Source organism: Vespa crabro, chromosome 5, assembly GCF_910589235.1.
Source record: "Vespa crabro chromosome 5, iyVesCrab1.2, whole genome shotgun sequence".
In the NCBI taxonomy this organism is placed as follows: domain Eukaryota; kingdom Metazoa; phylum Arthropoda; class Insecta; order Hymenoptera; family Vespidae; genus Vespa; species Vespa crabro.
This window is the reverse complement of record NC_060959.1, coordinates 3,905,263-3,925,321: the sequence shown is the minus strand read 5'-3', so window position 1 is coordinate 3,925,321 and position 20,059 is coordinate 3,905,263. Positions and strand designations below refer to the sequence as shown.

At 31.8% G+C, this 20,059-nt stretch overlaps 3 protein-coding genes across 11 annotated transcripts; 2 read left to right on the top strand and 1 right to left on the bottom strand.

Annotated features, from left to right (window-relative positions):
* The first annotated feature begins 667 nt into the window (after positions 1 to 667).
* Positions 668 to 6,644, top strand: LOC124424210. 5 transcript variants are annotated; one of them, XM_046962943.1, is made up of 20 exons: positions 677 to 801; positions 870 to 1,032; positions 1,125 to 1,252; positions 1,318 to 1,443; positions 1,550 to 1,707; positions 1,770 to 2,083; positions 2,145 to 2,314; positions 2,359 to 2,850; positions 2,976 to 3,182; positions 3,253 to 3,461; positions 3,532 to 3,795; positions 3,879 to 3,999; positions 4,068 to 4,431; positions 4,516 to 4,680; positions 4,742 to 4,946; positions 5,023 to 5,199; positions 5,292 to 5,475; positions 5,553 to 5,893; positions 5,978 to 6,165; positions 6,294 to 6,644. In XM_046962943.1, the coding sequence occupies exons 2-20, from the start codon at positions 935 to 937 to the stop codon at positions 6,634 to 6,636; spliced, it is 4,254 nt and encodes a 1,417-aa protein (XP_046818899.1). In that variant the 5' UTR covers positions 677 to 801; positions 870 to 934; the 3' UTR covers positions 6,637 to 6,644. The 5 variants fall into 5 exon arrangements, with proteins under 5 accessions (XP_046818902.1, XP_046818898.1, XP_046818901.1 ...); XM_046962946.1 differs by having other exon boundaries at positions 668 to 1,032; positions 1,125 to 1,228; XM_046962942.1 differs by having other exon boundaries at positions 668 to 1,032.
* A 105-nt stretch (positions 6,645 to 6,749) lies between these two features.
* LOC124424212 (26S proteasome non-ATPase regulatory subunit 6-like) lies at positions 6,750 to 9,430 on the bottom strand. Its single transcript, XM_046962951.1, is given in 3 exon segments — positions 6,750 to 7,476; positions 7,841 to 8,481; positions 8,679 to 9,430. Coding segments are annotated over 3 exon segments (1,887 nt in total). The 5' UTR covers positions 9,218 to 9,430; the 3' UTR covers positions 6,750 to 6,769.
* Positions 9,431 to 9,441: 11 nt separating this feature from the next.
* On the top strand, positions 9,442 to 11,748 carry LOC124424211 (replication factor C subunit 5). Of its 5 annotated transcripts, none has more exons than XR_006942256.1 (9): positions 9,442 to 9,576; positions 9,647 to 9,711; positions 9,792 to 9,919; positions 9,999 to 10,161; positions 10,226 to 10,385; positions 10,464 to 10,675; positions 10,760 to 10,828; positions 10,878 to 11,034; positions 11,186 to 11,748. XR_006942256.1 is itself a non-coding variant. In XM_046962948.1 (8 exons), exons 1-8 carry the CDS (start codon positions 9,539 to 9,541, stop codon positions 11,029 to 11,031), a joined length of 978 nt encoding a protein of 325 aa, XP_046818904.1. In that variant the 5' UTR covers positions 9,442 to 9,538; the 3' UTR covers positions 11,032 to 11,157. The 5 variants fall into 5 exon arrangements, 3 of the variants coding, with proteins under 3 accessions (XP_046818904.1, XP_046818903.1, XP_046818906.1); XR_006942255.1 differs by having other exon boundaries at positions 10,751 to 10,828; XM_046962948.1 differs by lacking the exon at positions 11,186 to 11,748 and having other exon boundaries at positions 10,889 to 11,157.
* Positions 11,749 to 20,059: the final 8,311 nt, after the last annotated feature.

Genomic DNA, 20,059 nt, shown 5'->3' with positions numbered 1-20,059 from the left:
CACTGCATAAATTATACACGAATTCCGTGCTCGACAACGGGAAAGCGTTTATATAAAATATTACATGTATCTATCTCTGAAAGCATAAATTTCTCATATACATATCTACACATATGCATAAGTAAATTTTTGGAAGAATCTAAGTTTTTTTTTATTTTAGTATAGATTTGTAAATAATGTATTCTCTTCTTATCTTTAAAGAAAAAAGTATTTAAAAATAGAATTTTTTCTTTTGACTTGTATGTTTGTCATGAATTACTGTTAAGATTTATATAGCATAATTTTATTAATGTTTTATATTAACGTTATTATATAAAACACGTAATTATACATAATAAATATGAGTAAAATTATTTTTTATTCAAGGTTACTCGATATTTATGTAATATTTAAACACATGCAGTATTATTTAAAGATTAATAAGTTATATTACAGTGCCATATATACGTGTTTAATGAATAGATATTGAAATTTGTTTGATATTTTATTACGTAGAGTTCATTTAATAATTCTTCTTTTCAATGTATCTTAAAAATCACATCTCATATGTGACGTCATATCAATTTCAAATGTAGAGGGCATTCAATTCGCGGCGACGCTATAGGCACCTATCAATACGAAGGGAAGTATTACCTAAACTCTTATCATGAGTTTAAATATCAGAAATTTACCAACGACTTGCGCCATCTTATACGCGCAATCTATTTCACTATGTTCATGACAATGCCTAAGATTTTCAAATTTGAACGTTAAAACTGAACGAATCGATCGACTGTCACAGGATTTGTTTCGAATGATGTGGTTTGCAGTTTTTATTTATTTCTTACATTATCAATCGAAAATAACATAAAATTCTATTTTATTTATAGATTAAGATATAAGAGGATATAAAAGATTTTAGAATTAATTTGTAACAATAACTTAAAATTTCATAATGTCAACCCCGACAAAATTTCATAATACTGAGTTGGATATAACATTATTGAACACTCCTATGCCAAAGGCTTCATCAACAGTACAAAGAAAGTCTACGTACGCTTTTTTTTTGTTGATATTTAACATAGATTTAAGATAATTTAAAAAAGTTAGATATGAAAAAGTAATTTAAACCATTGTATTTGTAGACTTGAAGACAAATATCTTGGTAGGAATTTTAGAAATGAGAACTTTGTACCGTCTTCTTTACGTGGCAATAATATGTTATTAAAGTCAGATGATTCTTCATTAGGTATTCTTAATAATATATCAACTTGTAAGTATTACAATATGATCCTTATTGCTTTAATTAAATGCGATATTACTATTGTTATTTTTTAGTATTAGGAGAAACAAGTGTAATAAATGATAAACAAAAAAAAAAATCTGATGAATTGGATGCTGAGCAAGAACTTGCTAGGAAGTTGCTTAGAAAATGTAGCAATTTTGAAGGTTTAACATCTTCTGGTAATAAAAAGATAAATCTCTTTAAAATATATACATAGATATATAATATATAAAATATTAATATATGCATATATATTGATCTTCTATAAATGATATTATCTTTTAGGTGATAATAAAAAGGATGATGTCAATATTGAAACTTTAACAAATTATTATAATCCCTCAGATCATGTTGATGGTAATTCTTTTACATACAATAATGATAATAAGTTGAAACAACAGAACAGTACAGAAACATTACATGTTGAAGGCAGATCAAACAGTGTAAGTAATGATAATGTGAAAAGTGAAAGAGTATAGAAATTTGTATGTTATTTTATTTCCAGGTTGTATTCGAACCTAATGAAATAACAGCTCGTTCTTCAGAAATGAGTAAAAGTGCCGAGAAATGTGTACCTTCATTCTCTTCAAAGAGTCCAGGAGGAATTAGTTTTGATGCAACAACTGCTGAGCTGATGGCACAATTTAACAATGAAGAATTTCAGTCTATTTCTCAAATGACCAGTCATTTGTTAGCTGATGAATCTTCCTGGAAACAGAACTGTTCTTATGATCTTCCTTTGGCAACTAGTTCAGAAAAAGAATATTTAGATTTGTCATGCTTTTCTGGTATTATTGGAGAATTGGATCTATCAGTAGAGTAAGTTCTTTGTAATAAATCGTACAAAATTTATTATTAATCAAATTTATTGATCATCCAGATCTAACGCTGGACGTAAAGTATCTATTGGTGAATTTTTCAAAAGGAAATGTGGAAATATTGGAGACTTGTCAAATGATACTGTGGAAAGACCAACTTTAGGATTATCTATTAACAGCCCTAAAAAGAAAAACAGATTAATACCTTTAGTTGATTCAACCATTGCAGATGGTAACTTTAATATCATATAAATTATTTTTTCATTTTTTTAAAAGATTATATTTTAGGATCCTTGACATTCAGAGAAAAGGAACAGGCCCATCTTACAAATTCAACAAAAGATATAGAAGAACACAGTATTATGAGTTTAAGTAGTATTGCTCAAGCTTTACAAGATATTGATAATTGTACTCCACGAAGATTAGTAGATCAACTTATAATGGCAAAAAAGAAAAGGAAAGAGTTTCAATTAGAAAAAAATGATGACAAAGGCAATACATACACGCTTTTACCTTCAAGCAGATGTTCTATGCCTGCAACTCCAAGTGCTCTTAACATTAAAGATAATAAATCATCTAAACTTTCGTTAGATAGTAAAACCATTAATAAAACAATAGAAAATAAACAAACTTTGCCAAGAATGTTATCATTTACATCTGATTTTGATTTACATACTAAGGATACTTTGGAAAAGATTCCTCAAAGAAAGTCATTAAAGAAAGAAAAAACTGAAAAGAGTTCAATAAGTTTCCAACAGCAGGATACTGGTATGTACTTATTTACTAATTAAGTTAAATAATTAAATTTAAATCTATCGTGATCATACTATATTTCAAATGAACAAATAGTATATATCAAAATAATATATTTTTGTATACTAATCGTATTTTAGATGAAATAAAATTACCAGATATACAGTCAATTTTTAAAGATAATAAGTTATCTCTATCCGAAATGAAGTCTGATAAATCAGGAATGGAAAGGGAAAAAACTTTCAAACAAGAAAACATCTCATATACATCGAAGATGGACCATAGTGTTGCTCAAAAATCTACAACTGTTGAAGAGTTATGTTTAGAAACAATGTCTCAGTCACATGGTAAAAAAGCTTTGTAAAATACAACTATACTTTATTATAAAAAAAAAATTCTAATGCCAATGTTTTTCAGATATCATTATTAGCAGAAATGGTCAAGAGATTTGTAGTTGCATTGTTGGTATATCAAGAGAAGCAGATATTGCATTAACGAATACGGGTGATAGATGGATAATCTGCTCATTAGGTACATACCAATTACAAGGAAATAATCAAAATATAATACTTCATTTGCCTAAAGATACAATTCTTATAAAACCGAATTCTACTCGATCTGTCAAGGTATACATAAATGAATATAAATCATTGTACTAGTATAATACTATATTTATTAAAAGATGTATATATTTAGATTGGTGTAAAAATAACAAAGAAAACTAATCCTGCAATAGTAATATTAAATATAATAACGACTGATATGGTAACAAGAAAAGAATCAATAATTAAACACATGATCTATATTGAATCAGAAGAACTTCAAGTTAATGTATTAACACCTTTTAAAAAACCAGAACTTAATTTTGGTAGCATTATTGAAAATACTATAGAAACTTTATCTATTACATTACAAAATAAAAATAATGTGATTCTCCCTATAATACTATCTGTTGTACATGTAAGATTCTTTTTTATCATTTGAGCTAACTTAAGTATAAAGTATATTTAGGAGCTTAATTAAAATGTATTTAACAACCATAGGATGGTCCAAAATTTTTTAGCATAAATAATTTACAAGATGGTTTTACACATGAACTTAAGCCGCGAGAACAATTTACCGCTCTTGTACAATGTGAAGGGACCTCATCATTATTAGCTTCAGGTAATAACAATACAAGATATGTTGATTATTCTTTGTTATTTCTTTTTAAATAATTACTTTTAATTTAGCAGAATTATTAAAAAAACAATTAATCAGCATAGAAGCTAAACTATTAATACAAGTAGATAACAAGAAAGATGATGCTGTAATGATAAAAGAAATACCATTGTATGTAAAAATAGGCTCAAGTAAAATACAAGTTGTTGATACAGAATTACCTATACAGATTCCCAGGAAACAAACCAAATCTCTAACTATCGTTAATACAGGAGAATTGCCACTTTTAATAGCAGCATTCATAGTGCAAGATGAAAAATCTTCAAATCGTATTGAAGATTTTTCTGTTAAACCTGAAACTTTAACGTTACAGCGTAATGCAACAGATAGATTTTTAATAACATTTAAACCATATTGCTGTGATACTCATGATAGGTAAGTAATATTTAAAAAATTAATCTTTTTATAAGTTTACATTTTTCTTATTGTTATTTATAAGTAATAATGGGACTATTATAGATATGTTAAAATTAAACTATCTATTGGTAATAATACTTATTATTACTCTGTAATTGGACAACAAAATGTGGAGGCAGAAAACGAAAGTTATTTACGATGCGAAACACCGCAACAAACTTCTGATGCTATTTCTCCGAGTTCACCGCATAGCGTGTTATCCAGCAGGTAAATTCTATAATTATACTACTTATAGTAGCAGTAAAGAAAATTTTAATTATTGTGTTAGATCTGGAAGAAATTCTCCAATCAGTTCAATATCTGGCTCCACTGTTGCTGGGGATAAAATTCCTATTAAATCAACACATGCTGCTTTAGTATGGGGTTCTGTAAAGCCAAGTAAAAGTGATACTAAAGAATTTACTATTCGTAATATAAGTGATAACAGAATAAAACTTCAAGTACAGATATCTGGTAAAAATAATAGTTTTCTAGTAAGTATAAATAGAATTATAGTACTGTTCTAATGATTAGTAGTTTATGTTTATACAATAAAAAATAATATTTTAGTTTCTTAAAGATCATCAAACAACAAGTCCAAATATTGTGCTAGTGTTGCATCGTATGGAAAGTAGAACACTTTCTGTTGTATTCTGTCCACATCATATTGGTGCAGCTATTGGAAAAATTGTTTTTAAACATTATGAAATTAAAAAAGAAGAAAACGAATCACGTTCATCAAAAGCAGTAAATATTTTCCTCATGTAGAAATCCTTTAATATATAATTAATTATTAGTTGATATATTATAGCACATTTATCTTAATATGATATTTCTAGATATTATTGTATGGTTATGGTGGTTTTGGCAGAGTCATTATTTCTGAAATATTTAAGGATATTAATGGTAAAATGTGGTTGCCTCTTGGTAAATTAAATTCTGGAGAAATTTTAAAAGCTAAAATCAAGTTAGAAAATATTGGTGATCTTCATTCATACGCTAAAGTCAAGTTAATACCAAAAGGTTTTTTTTTATTTGACTTCGTTATTTGATTCTTTACTTTATTTTTTATAAGTTATTGAAATAATAGTTTCTTTCAGCTATTTATCCTTCCATGGTTTCTAGTTGGCAAGTAAATCCAACAGAATTATTATTAGAACCAAAAGAAACTCAGTGGATTACATTAGAGTTCCAACCAAGAAAAGAAGATTTAATATTATTGCGACAACGTTCTGATGTATGTCACGTAGGGACTATAAATATTATTTATGGTGATGAGCCGACACGTTGGCGAATACGTCGATTATATAATAAAATAAAGAATGCAGGTGACTTAAATGGAGGTGAAAGTGAACCATTTAGGAATATAGTTTATCCACTTTGCAAAGTTTTTCCTGGAGAACAATTAATGCCAGATTTAAATTTAATTAATGATACAATAGTAAGTTTAATTATAATGTATTCAATATTTTGTCTGCAATAAATTTTTTTCAGTTTAGATATTAATATTTCAAGTTATGTATAGCAAAATCTTAGTGATTTATGTCACGGAGTGAGCCAACATGAAATAATATTAACTGTGGAGACCAATGCAGATGAGACATTATCTATGATTCATGATAGTGCAGATGAATCACAGATGTTTTATTCTCTTTATAGTGACGACAGTCATGTGGATGTGGAATCAAGTGGAAAAAGTTTTTTACCTTCAGAGTAAATACGTTTGTTAATATCTATTAAAAATTTCACAAAAAGGAATTTTTATTACTTAAATGTTAATAGCAAATATACGAAACTTTTATTACTAAATTAATTATAATTCTTATCTCTATATTTTGCAGGACAATAACAGGAGGCTGTGTAAATAATGTACGTCATGAACAGTATGATGATTATTTTACCGTATCTCCGAACGTTGTGAATTTAATTCCTTCAATAAAAAATGAAGCAATTGTGACTATTTTAAGTTCAAGCAGAGTAGCACAACCATATGAAACTGTTTTATCGAACACAGATGTACTTAGTATAGTACCAACTGAGGGTATGATACCAGCTGGTAAAGGATTTCCTTTAAAAATCAAATGCAAACAGAAAGTTCAACGTAATTTAGAAGCTACACTTAAAATATACACTGAAAATCACAGACAAGATGTAAAGATAAAAATAGCTGTTGTACGGCAATAATTTGTGTCTTATAGTGATAACTTAACATTTAATGTACAGATTTTAATACAAGTTTTTTTATATTTTATAAAACCGATATTTTAATGTTAATAAAGATTTTTTTTATAAATTTTACAAAAATCTTGAAATTAAATTAAAATTTTTTTGTATTCAACTTATTGGTAATTTTAAATTGTGCTTTATACATCTTGTTCAAAGCTTGAATTATTTTAACCATATTTTCTACATCATTGATGCCAGAATGTAGTCTACCAGTCATCGAAAGGTTCAAATGAGAAAGCATATCTATTAAATTACGAGGGAAATATTTACATGATATGCAGAATATTTCTTTCAAGTTTATCCATTGATGGAATTCTTTTGGTAATGGTAAATTGTCTATAGCACATTGATTAGGTAACATTGTCTTTAAATCCCAATTGCCACATGTTACAAAAGCACTTTTATCAATTGGATCAAAGTAATTATTGTCCTTTAACCAGCTACAGAACTGAGAGAATACAACTGGAAAGTGAGGTTCATTGTTGACTGTTTCCTGCATTATTCCAGTTAATTCTGTGCAGAAAGATGTGAGGTTAGGATGCACTCTAGGCTTGATGTACCGATGAAAAATATTTTCGATTTCAAAGTCGTGCGTGTTTAATACTATGCAAGGAAATTCAATGATCTCTTGAGGCACTATTAAGGAGTTTTTTTCACAAGTAGCTTCAAAATCAAGTATAAACAAATAATTAAATTTGTGCGTAACATTGATTACTGTCTTTGAAACTGCACCAGAACGTTGTAAAAAGATTCGATGAGCCATCCCTGACTCTTATGAAAAAGTTTTACTTAGCACATACAATGTATGATTTGTGCGGAATATAAACCAATTTTAAAGGTTATATTGTCGAAGATTAATTCGTAAAGTAGAATTATTCTCTTTTTTCTATCAACATAATATACATAAATATATATATATATATATATATATATATATATATATATATTGTATATATATTTTATATATATACAATCAAAACAGATGTTTATAATTTAATTAAAATAACCATGTAAATTTTAGGGGAAAAAAAAAATTCTACGAAAAAGTCTGTGAAACTTCGAACAGTGCGAAATTCAAATCTGGGAGAAACGAAAATCGATAATTAGCATCAGAATTCAATAACTTGTCCCAATTTTTTTAACCGATTAAGCAACATATCGCCACGTTTTATCGTATTTTGATAAACCAATCCTCGATCGCAGCTAGCATCAGGCGGTTGTCCTCTGTCACAACCGGATGCGCTAACGGTAACTACAGTACCAGATACTTTATCAATTTTACAATGTAATCTACCATTCGCAATGAATCGTGCCATTTCTTGTTCTATGTAATCCTCAGTAACGCCGAATTCGATAGCCATACGATTTAAACTGAGCGTACGATATGCCTGTAAAAGTTGCGAATATGCCTTTATGCGCATCTCTCGAACGTAATACTGATAGTGTGGACGAAGAAGAGGATCAAATTTCATTTCCATTTCTATCCATGCGAGATGTTGAAAGAAATCAGCATAATGACAATCATAGAGACTGTTTAAATAATCCATGTAAGCTGAACATTCGATCATTAAAGATTGCTGTAGGATACCATTATTATTGAATCGTTTATCAAGGTCTGATCTTGATAAAGAGATCATACCGGCTAAGACAGTGTACTGTACGATATCCTTGAACGGTAATAATTCGTATGATTCGAAGGTAGGAATGCAATCTAATAAAAGGGAAACGGCACGAGTGAAATTTCTTACGGCCAAACAATAGAGCGCTTCGTATGCCTTCAATTTATTTCGACAACACCAATTGCTACCCATATTGCAGGATACTAAAAAGAAATCATTGAATATTAAGTTCGTTTGTTCTTAAATTTTTTAATTAAAAGAAAAGAAAAAAAATGAATAAATGAACGGAATCGTTGACGTTGACAGTGTTATAATGAATGAAAGATTGGGAAACTCGAATTTTATTATTTTTGTGACGCGCATGTGAGTATTTACGTTTACGAATATTATTTATGTATACCTTCCATCAAATCGTTAATATTCTTGACTGTTTTGCCCATTGACGAAACGTTGCTTTTGAAATAAGCTATTCGAAAAAGACAGAAAGCTGCTTCTGCTCTGAGACCGGATGAATTGTTCGTATCTTCGAATATAGAAGTTGCAATACTGTTAGCATGATCGGTATCACCGATCTTACATGCGTATTCAAGAATATCTCTCCAATTTCCTTTATTTTCTTCCTCGATATTTAAATTCGTATTGCTCGTTTCTAATTTTTCCCATGCGATTACATTAGCCTGATGCATTTCGTTGTATAAATTTGCATCCATTTCCCAATAGAAATCTTCACATACATCTTTATAATACGGTGCCATATTGTTACGCTTTATAATATCTAAAAAGGAATTTTTCAATTCATCGTCTCCCCAAAATTCGCTTAAACTCAATTTGAATCTCATTTTAGGTAGTAACATATATTCAGGCGTTTGATCACATAGTAATTCCGCATCGTTCGCTGATCTTTCACTCTTAGTACCCATTATCGTAATAAATTCAATAATTTTCGATCGTTCGTACGAATCACAAATGTTCGTGATATATATATATTTTAGATGCAAGTTTTCTTTTGACAGGTCTTTTATGCTATCTCTTTTCAATTTTCTAAATTATCAAACGTTTCATTTTGTAACTTTGTAACAACTTTTGTTTGCTTTGTTGCGATTGGTTTAAATTCTTGAACCAATAGGAACGCTCTATTCGAAAAAATCAAGATGTTAATTACGCCATATTTAAGTGAAATACAAAGCGCGGGATCGTAGCTAACCTTAGATTTACTTTCTAACGAGCATTTGAGTGATATTATGGCTTCTGATAACAAAACATTTACGAATTTACCATGGTAAGTTTGTCATTGTAAATATTTTTGATGAAACTTGCGTTTGGTAATACTTTCATGTTCTTTTTTTCAGGGTTGAAAAATATCGACCTAAAAAGTTGGAAGAACTCATCTCTCATGAAGAAATATTAAAAACAAGTAAATATTTTTGTAATAATTAATATAATGATGTATATACTAATCATTTTTCTTTTTATATTATTTTATATGATTCTTAGTTAATAAATTCATTGATGAGAATCAACTTCCTCATCTTCTACTTTATGGACCACCAGGCACAGGAAAAACCAGTACTATATTAGCTTGTGCAAGGAAACTTTACAAACCTGCGCAATTTAATTCTATGGTATTGTTTCTTTTATATTAATATGTATTGATGATATTAACTTTATGTATATCTTCTGTAATATTGTATGTATGCATAGGTATTAGAAATGAATGCATCTGATGATAGAGGAATAGGTATAGTCAGAGGACAAATATTAAATTTTGCGAGTACAGGTACTATGTACAGATCTGGATTTAAATTGATTATTCTCGATGAAGCAGACGCTATGACAAACGATGCTCAAAATGCTCTTAGAAGAAGTAAGTTAATTTGTAATTAAATATAGTTATAGTAGATATAAAAAGCATTATAATTTCTTTTTAGTTATTGAGAAGTATACAGAGAATGTACGCTTTTGCATTATATGTAATTATCTTGGTAAAATTATACCGGCTCTTCAGTCAAGATGTACTAAATTTAGATTTGGTCCTTTGCAATCGGAACAAATTTTACCAAGACTAAATGATGTTATAGAGCAGGAAAAGTAATTTTTAATTTGAGTATTAAAATAATTATTTTGCAATTAGGAATAGAAATTTATAAGTATATTTATGATTATCAGTTTAAAGGTAACAGATGATGGGAAACAAGCATTAATGACATTGTGCGGTGGAGATATGAGGAAAGTACTAAATATACTTCAGAGTACTTGGCTAGCTTTTGGATCAGTTACAGAGGAAACAGTATATTCTTGCGTTGGACATCCTTTACCAGTTGATATAAAAAATATTGCAAACTGGTTGTTAAATGAATCTTATGAATTATCCTATTGTAGTATCCTTTTGATTTTATTCAACAATTTTTATCATTGCTTTATCAATTTTAATAGTTTCCTTAATGGATGATAAGAAATACAAGATCTAAAAATTAAGAAAGGACTCGCATTGCAAGACATACTGACTGAATTGCATCAATTTGTACATAAAAGTAAGTGTATATTGTTAATACAATTAGAAAGATTATTTCTAATATGAAGATATTTTTAAGTTGAATTCCCAGATCACATCCTCATAGATTTAGTGATAAAAATGGCTGAAATCGAAAAAAGGGTAGCAGTCGGATGTAGCGAGGCAGTACAATTAAATGCTCTCGTGGCGACTTTTCACAAAGCACGAGAGATAGATTTTTGAAAAGTATAAATCTTACATATATACATATTTATTCAAAAGTCATCCAGTTGAGAACTATATTTATGTCATAAATTGTAAAAAAGAATAATTAATCTTAATTGAAAATAAAGTATTTATTATTTTTTTTATCAAATTTGATATATTTGTTTTGCAGATATTTACCGTCAGTAACCAACAATGTGTCAGGTCGCTTCTATTTATACAACACGATAGTATCTTATAATCTTTAATTACATTCTGTCGTGAATCTTATCTACGAGATGGATCTCCCCGAATTGGATGTCAAAATCTACAACGTAAAATCGGTAGAGTCATCGTGTCATTCTTTCCATAAATTTCCCTTAGCTTGTAAATTCATCTGTGCCTATCGCTTCTCGTATACCGGTAATCGCACGAAAAGTGTAGACCTCATTCTCCGGATGATAGTTCTTTTCAATAGTAAGTTTGTTGTGTATGTAAAACAATATATGTACATATAAACCGCATATAAACTGTCTTGAGAATACTTTACCGTCTTGACAAGTATTGTCCGATCTGCACGCGATTTGCTGATCGTTATTTGAAGATAATTGTTTATTAAAAAAAATCATGTTGAGCACGAACTATCTCGTAACTGAAAAAACTTGTCATTGACGAGAAAGAAAGTCGAGAATTTATCATGTAGCTCTTGTGTAAACTCTTCGCAAACTATGAAAAAAACGTCGATCCCTTTGAAAATTGTATTTTAATTTACTTCGGCATACATATTTATATATCTGTCGAGCGATCGATGGAACTAACGCTCCAGTTCTTAATGTCAAAAACAAAAGTCGACGTTATCGTAATGTTAAACACGGTAACGTGGTATTCATCGTATTCATAAATTCGAGAAATATGGCTCTCTGTCTCTCTCTGTATCTCTCTATCTCCTGTCTCTATGTTTCTCTCTCTCTCTCTCTCTCTCTCTCTCTCTCTCTCTCTTTCTCTCTCTTTCAGATAGCGTTGCGAAACCATCAAAACTAGGTAGTATCACTGTAAACCTATATGCGAAGTCGGCAAGTGGAATGACCTAGCGTTGGTCCGACGAGCCATTAATTTCTACACTCTACCTCTCCCGTCTCTTCCTGCCGCCATTTCCCCCCCACCACTTTCATCACGCGATGCAATACTCCCCGCAAACTCAGCGTACTACCATGATATCTCTCGAGTAGTACCGCCAAATTTTTAATGAAAGTGCTCCGACATAAGTTTATCGCTAATTTTCGCCCATTTCATTATGGACGTGCGTTATGCAAAGCGGTGGACGTAATCGTACGTGCTTTTGCACGTTGCTGTATCGTAAAAGAGGGTTGGAGGAATGGGATTCAAAAATTCAAAAAAAAAAAAAGGTTAAAGCAAATTTGACTCATATATAAAAGCTAACGAGTTAAAATACTGTGAACGAATCGAAAATAGAAAACAAACTTTTTGTAAATTGTACATTGTTACCAGTGAATATTCATGTATACATTGTTATATATTTGTTCTTCATCATTCATTATCGAAAGAGAGGGGGCAGAGAGAGAGAGAGAGAGAGAGAGAGAGAGAGAGAGAGAGATAGAGAGAGAGAGAGATAGATAGAGAGAGAGAGAGTTCATAATACATTTCTTACGAGTCGATTTACAAAAATTAAAAGTAAATAAAAGTAAAAAAAAAAAGAAAAAAAAAACAAATAAAAATATACAACTTCGACTGGTAGCGTATAAATAAAATTCATCCATGAATCCATGTTTCGTATTTTACAATTTTTTCTTGATCGAACGTCAGTTTTGCCCAGGCAGCGTTGGAAATGGATTGTTTCTTTTTTTTTTCTTTTTTAATTTTTTTCGTTACTTTTATTGATTTTTTTCTTTTTAAATCAACATCACGTATTCGTCGAAATCGGTAATTAAATAACACTCAGGAACGATACCAAATCAAACTTTCGAGTTAATAAGAAGTTTTCGAAGGTGGTAGGTAGTACGTCGACGGCGGCGTCGGTGCCGACGTCGATTCTGCCAGCTATTTCAGCTTGAAAACTTCACGTAGACGTGCCCGCGTTAACTTTCCGCTTCGAAATAACTAATTCAATTAGTATATCAGTGCCGGTGTAAGGGTTAACTACATCCACGCGTTCGCGAAGTGTACGTAATCCTCGTTCTGTGACTTAACTTTGACATAGCTAATCCCTCTTAAACTTTGCTTCTCTGACCTGGACACGTTCAGTTTCTTATTCTCCGTGGATCTGTAAGAAAGAAAGAAAGAAAGAGAGAGAGAGAGAGAGAAACACTTTTGCAACGGTGGAAGTCTGACAACGACTTTCGCACCTCTTCGACATTGCCGGTGTAAAGTGCGTTAAGCTTGCCTTTTCGACAACGTAGAGTGACTTTCTTATTAATAGGAGAGATCGAGAGAGAATGGGGGAGAGAGAGAGAGAGAGAAGAAAAAATAGAAAAGGAAAAAGTTTAAGTAGAAGTTTGATAGGTGGTTCGGACGAACGTCCGCGAAAACACTTTAACGTGTTACGTGTATTAACTCATGATGGCTACGTGGTTTCGTATTAAAGTTTTCTTTTCATCGACAGAAAGGAATGGATAAGAGTCGTATTTAAACATGATTACAATATTTATTCCAATCGATACGGCCGTATTTTATGGATTTTTTCTTTTTTTAACTTTGCTTATGCCAATGAAAATTGAATGAAAATAAGTTATTTTCGTCGTTTCTTTTTTTTTATCCTTTCTTGTTTTCCTATTTTGTTTGTTTATTTTTTTTTCTTTTTTTTTTTTAATGTAAAAATCAGACAATGCAATAAATTATAAGAATATAATGAACTTATTATGCAGCCTTCCCAAGAGACATGAATCACGAATGTGAATCATGTTGTCGTACTCGTTTCGTGTTTTATTTTTCTTTTTTCTTTTGCACTGTAGCGTGGAAAGCACATTTGTATGAAATTTTTAATTGAAGAAGGTGAAAACAACTGACTTATGATCCATTCATTCGTTCAATTTTAATATAAGAAGCTTCGTGATAGTCAACTTGTTTCACGTTTGCCACTTTGTTACAATCAAAAATCAAATCGTTTTAATCCCATCACGATTCGAGCCGTAGAAGTATTGACGTTACAGGAAATCTTTACGAATAGCACATTCACTAAGCGAGTCGCAGTCCACTCCTTCCATGAAAGTGTGGTTCACCTTACATTGTCTCATGATGGAGCATTATTTTATATACTAATTTTTATTATTCATTGTCTTTTTGTCCTTTCTTTTTCTTTTTTTCTTTCTTTCCTTTTCCTTGTTAACAAATTTTCCATGCATCTCATTTTTATTCTCGTTGAATTTCGTAGTGAACGACACAGATCGTTCGAAGGAGGAAGAAGAGAGGAAAGAAAGAGAGAGAGAGAAAGAGAGAGAGGGAGAGAGAGAGAGTGAGAAAGAAAGACAGACAGAAAGAAAGAAAGAACGACAGAGGTAAAACGTTTTGAACGATATTTCTTCGGCGAAGGCATCGTCCGTCACTCGTTGCTGTTTCCTCGAATGGGTAAGTCCTTCAAATATTCCGACGTTCTCTTAAACCGTTCCGTGATTCGCCCCACTTTGCTGTCCTACATTTTTCTCTTTCACGTAAATTCGTTTCGTCTCTACCCAAAGCTGCGTGCATCGTTCTCCGAAAAGAGAGGAAAAAGGAAAGAGTAGGAACAAAAAAAATATTTCATTTGATTTAAACCTTTACAAATTGAATCCTTTTTCTTTGGATTTTTATCGGCTTTTTCTCTTTTCGATCAAATTCGATGACAAGCCGAAAAACAAAGAAAGAAAAAAGAGAAAAGAAAAGAAATTTGACAAATTACAAATGGAAACAGGATGATTATATACTATATATATATATATATATATATATATATATATATATATATATATATATATAGATCTATATGTATATATAGATATGTACGAATGGATATAAATATTTATACAAATAGATATATTAAAAATATTATGAGAAAAATAATAAAACACGATTCACTTTCTGTCTCTCTCTCTTTCTCTATTTGAGTCTTTTTGTATCATGAGTACCTTTTCATTTAGTAATACGTGACTTGAGCTCTAAGTTTATATTTAACTTTGTATAACGAGCGCTTCCCATCCAACATTACCTCTTTAGGCATCTAACGAAGAAAATTATGTCTGAGCGTCTGGTGACGGAAAACGTTTGCGTTTGTCAAGGAAGAGAAAGAGAGAAGAGTCGTGTCATAAGTGTCGACTCTCTAAAACTGTCTTTGCATATTCGTGATATTAAATATAACGTACTTACTTTGTATTATGAATTTGACGATCATTCGGTACCTGTGTTAACTTTTATATGACTCTATCAAACTACATATATATGTATATACGTATGTAAATGTAAAACTATGCTTGCACTCTCATATATCTATCTCGAGATTTTGTAATCGTCGTTATCATCTTATTGAATAGAATTCAATTGACGATATTAACGATACGATGAAAATTATTAATTTGTACGTATATACATATATAGGTATTTATTTACAATGGACGTATCATATACGTCCTATTTCAATATCATCGTGATCTTGTTTTTCACATATACATACATACATATATATATATATACACACACACACACACAAATTAAAAAATTTTTTTAATTTTTATAGTATATCAAAATCTCGTATCGTCGAGTCAGTTCTATGATTCAATGGATCAATGGATTTTAAACATGACATATATCGATTAAGGATTTTTCAAGTTTCTAATAAAGAAGAAAAACAAAAATGAATTAATCTTTTTGACACTTCATATTATTTTTCAGAACTTTTATTTATATACATGCATACTTACGGAAATAAATACATACGTATGGTATCTATGTAGATTTGTTATGCACAATTTTAAACGATACACCTGGAGGCAGGTAATTTTGTTATTAATATCGCGTAAATATCGGAATACCAAAATATAATGTTCGAAGGATATCGTGGTAATATCCGATTAGTAGTAGCTCGATACGCTGCGGTCGAATGGCGCATATCCGAAACGCGTATCATCAGAATATTCCAATAGTAAATTATTCCTACACTGACAGCTCCACTACATGATCGCTTGCCACCGAATCGGCTCAATTGTCCTCTGTATAAATTGATCGTCCCTAGTTATGTATAAGCGTGATCGTTACAAAAACGAAAACAACAACAACGTTTCTATGATATTGATTATATTTCAACAAAATTTTTTAAATATCATCAATCGTTATTTAACGCTAGGTATGTATATTTAGGAGGAAAAGGAAGAAAATAAAACGGACAAACAAAAATACCAATGTATTATCGGTTACTTATGAAACTTTAAGAAGAGTTAGGAATAGAAAATGGGTGGATCGTAGACCAGGTACAAGCGGGAACTTCGAGTATCATGGATGAATTTCTCGTTTCGAATATTCTCTCGTATGTAGAGTCATACAAATGAATTCAGAGATATATATGTTCGTAACGGGTGAAGGGAGGATTCGAGAGTGTCATCGTCGGTCTCCGTTTGGAATTTATCGTTTCGCATTAATATGTAGACTTTGAGAGAGACGGAGAGAGAGGGAGAGAGAGAGAAAGACAGAGAGAGGGGGAGCGAGAGAGAGAGAGAGAGAGAGAGAGATAGGTAGATAGGTAGATAAAGAGAGATAAATAGAGAGATAGAGAAAAAGAGAGAGACGAACAAAGGATCTCTGTACGTTCAAAACATTAATGGTTTCGAGTTTCATTTCATCATTTTTTGTTGCTTTTATTTTGCTGTGCGTTGTGTATTTTTTTGTTTTTTTATCTTACCTTTTGTTTTTCTTTTTTTTCTTTTTTTTGTTGATCCAGCGAATATTTTCGCCTTTGAAAATCACCTTGAAGTTCGCTTTCGACTCTAGTTTACAAAAGCTATCGCGACGATCGACCCGTGCGTTACACGAAGCTAGTATTTTTTGCGATCTCGTGGAATAGCTTCGCTACCGAGAACTCGTTGTGTGCAAAGGGAATGAGAGAGAGAGAGAGAGAAAGAGAGAGAGAGTCAGAGGGAGAGAGAGAGAGAGAGAGAGAGAGTGAGAGAGAGAGAGAGAGAGAGAGAGAGAGGAGTGATTTAAAATAGCGAAAGCCGTCCTGGATACGCCGCGAAAAGAAGTTCTACGTACGAAAACAATTTTTCTTCTTTTTCTTTTTTTCCGCTTTTTCTTTTTTTTTATTTTTCTTTTTTTTTCTTTTTCTTCATTTTTCCACCTCCTCCATCTACACCCCCCTTCTTTTTTGATTCGGTTTTTCATTCTTTTCTTCTATTTCTTGGCCAATTTCAACGTAACCGCGGCGCGGAAATTATGTGGGATTTAAATGACCTACTATACGTCGTCTCGAAGGAATGAAATTAAATTCAGTGAATAGATCGACCGATTTATCTCCCAAGTTAGGCATCAGGTTTTTTAATCAGTTGCGAAAGAACGATTAAAAAAAAAAAATAAAAAGAAAAAACATGAAAAAGGAAAAATATCGTTTTGTTTCGTTCGAGTTTTCGACTTGGTTTTTTTTTCGGGAGGAAAAATGGAGGAAACGCCATGTTGTCCCGAGACGCCATCTTGTCATTGGGTTCGAAATATCTCTGATAATGTTCTTTGACTTTGCAACGATGAGGGAATAAACGAATGTCGTCCTCTCTCTCTTTCTTTCTTATTTTTCTTTTTTCTCCTCGAATGAATTGAAATGTATATATATATATATATATATATATATATATATATATATATATATATATACATATATACACATAAAAGCGTTTCTAATCTTGGTATTGATAATTTAACCGCATGAAAATCCACATCCATGTAATCGAGATCGTACACTTCAAAGTTTTTGCCTCCTCTCTTGTGGACAAGAAGAAAAATAGAATCTGCGATGGTGGATAGCGTCGCGATGCGGTCGAGCTTTAAACAACGAGCTTTTCGGTAGAAAGCTATGCTCGTTCAGCAAGGAAGATAGCATCGATGGATGGTTGAGAGATGGTGCCTCGGCATAAAGCCTCGCAACGAAATATATTCGCGAACGCGAGCGTTTTCAAGCGGTGATGCCGTTCTAGTCACGATCGAGGGTTGAGGGGTTGCGGTGATGCTTGTGGTGCGAGAGGGAGAGGGAGAAAGAGAGAGAGAGGGGGATGAGTGGGCGTAGATTCACGGACGATTAGCTATATCTCACTTTTCGACAGTCGTCGATTGAAATACCGACGCTAGCCTGAATAGACAGAGAAGTGGGGTAGGGGTGTATGGTGGTGAGATGTGGTATTCAGAGGGGTGCGTGTGTTCAATCGTTCTTTCTCTCTCTCTCTCTCTCTCTCTCTCTTTCTCCGTGTATATATATATATATATATATACATATATATACCTATATATAATATATATGTATATGTGTATATGACTCTCTGTACACAGTCGAAGAGAGAAGTCGTAGCTCCGAGCGAAGTACCTCGTAGTCGCTGAGATTCGTCGCCATTTGCATCGATCCCGCATCTCCGGCTATAAATGCATTTCAACCGACAGGTCGAGAAGCAGATCTATTTGCTATTTTGCGATTAATACTTCTCACGTCAATCTCTCGATCGCTTTAAATTCTCCTATAAACTTCGAGCTTCGAACAAACGATGTGGTTATTCTCCCGATAATTTTTGCTAATAACTATGACGTAGATTTGATACGTTGTATAGAATAAAATACTCGCTAAATCAGCCAATAGAATTTATAGATCTTGAACAACGCTAATAACTATATACTTTATATCTCAAAAACGATGACAAAATGGAGAGATTTCTTTGATATTGTAACTGTTGAAGTAGATTTTTATAAATGAAACTAAACAATATTTGGATTTAAAATTTTGGTTTCTTTAAAACATGAAAATACTTTTACGCTTACAATTTTATCCTCGTATCATTTTTTATACTCAAATTAGACAAAGAGCGGAGACAATATGTTAGCACAATTAGTGTCATTATTTTTCGTTTGTAAAATATAAGTGATATTCATAGTAATATTGATGCATGGAAACAATAGACGTAATTGCGAATCAGAATGGTTAATGCTACCTCATTGAATTATTCTTTTGGTCTCTCTTTCTCTCTCTAAAAAAAGAGAAGCGAGGGAGGGAGGGAGGGAGAGAGAGAGAGAGAGAAAGAGAAACAGAGAGTATGGCATTGTCGTTATTTCAAGCATGTTCTGTGTTTTATCGGTCTGTGACTTAGAACAATCATATAAGCATCTTCATATGTACGTATCTGCACAGTTTAGCAATGGACGTTCTCTAAACCGCATGCATTTTCCACTTTATACTCCTAGCGCACGGTGCAAGGTTCATCTAATGCATTGGAAATAGCGTTAAATTCGAGTGAACGTGGGGTAGTTTTTTTATCAAAATGTGCTCGAAGAACGGGATACAACGTAGGTAACTATTCGTGTAGAGAAAGAGAGATACCAACAAACTAAAAGCTATAGATCATGATAAAGTTAGGAAATTCGTGACAATTCCTCTTGTTGTACGATTAGCAAGCAGTGCGATACCTATGTATGTATCCTCTCTATTCTCGTCAGTTCGAAGAGACAATCTTTTTTTTTCTGGCTATCAGGAACAATTTCAGTGTTCTGGACTATCGCTAACGAATAATAAAAAAAGTGTCGCATAAAGCGAGCGACTCTCTCATCGTTGTGTCGTAAAAGCATCAAAAGTGCGATACTCGTATCGATATTTTTCTCTCTCTCTCTCTCTCTCTCTCTCTCTCTCTCTCTGTCTCTCTCTCTGTCTCTGTCTCTACCGAGAATGTCATAAACGGGACAAGTTAAGCTCGTCGCCTGTTATATTAACGTTGAGTTAATTCGTCAGAGGAATGACGGGTTCGCCCGTAAAAGATCGTAAATAAAAATCGTTCGAGCGTTGTTGACTATATGCGTCCTGTTCGTTGAACGAAGAAAGCAAACATCGAATTTCGTTTTGTAT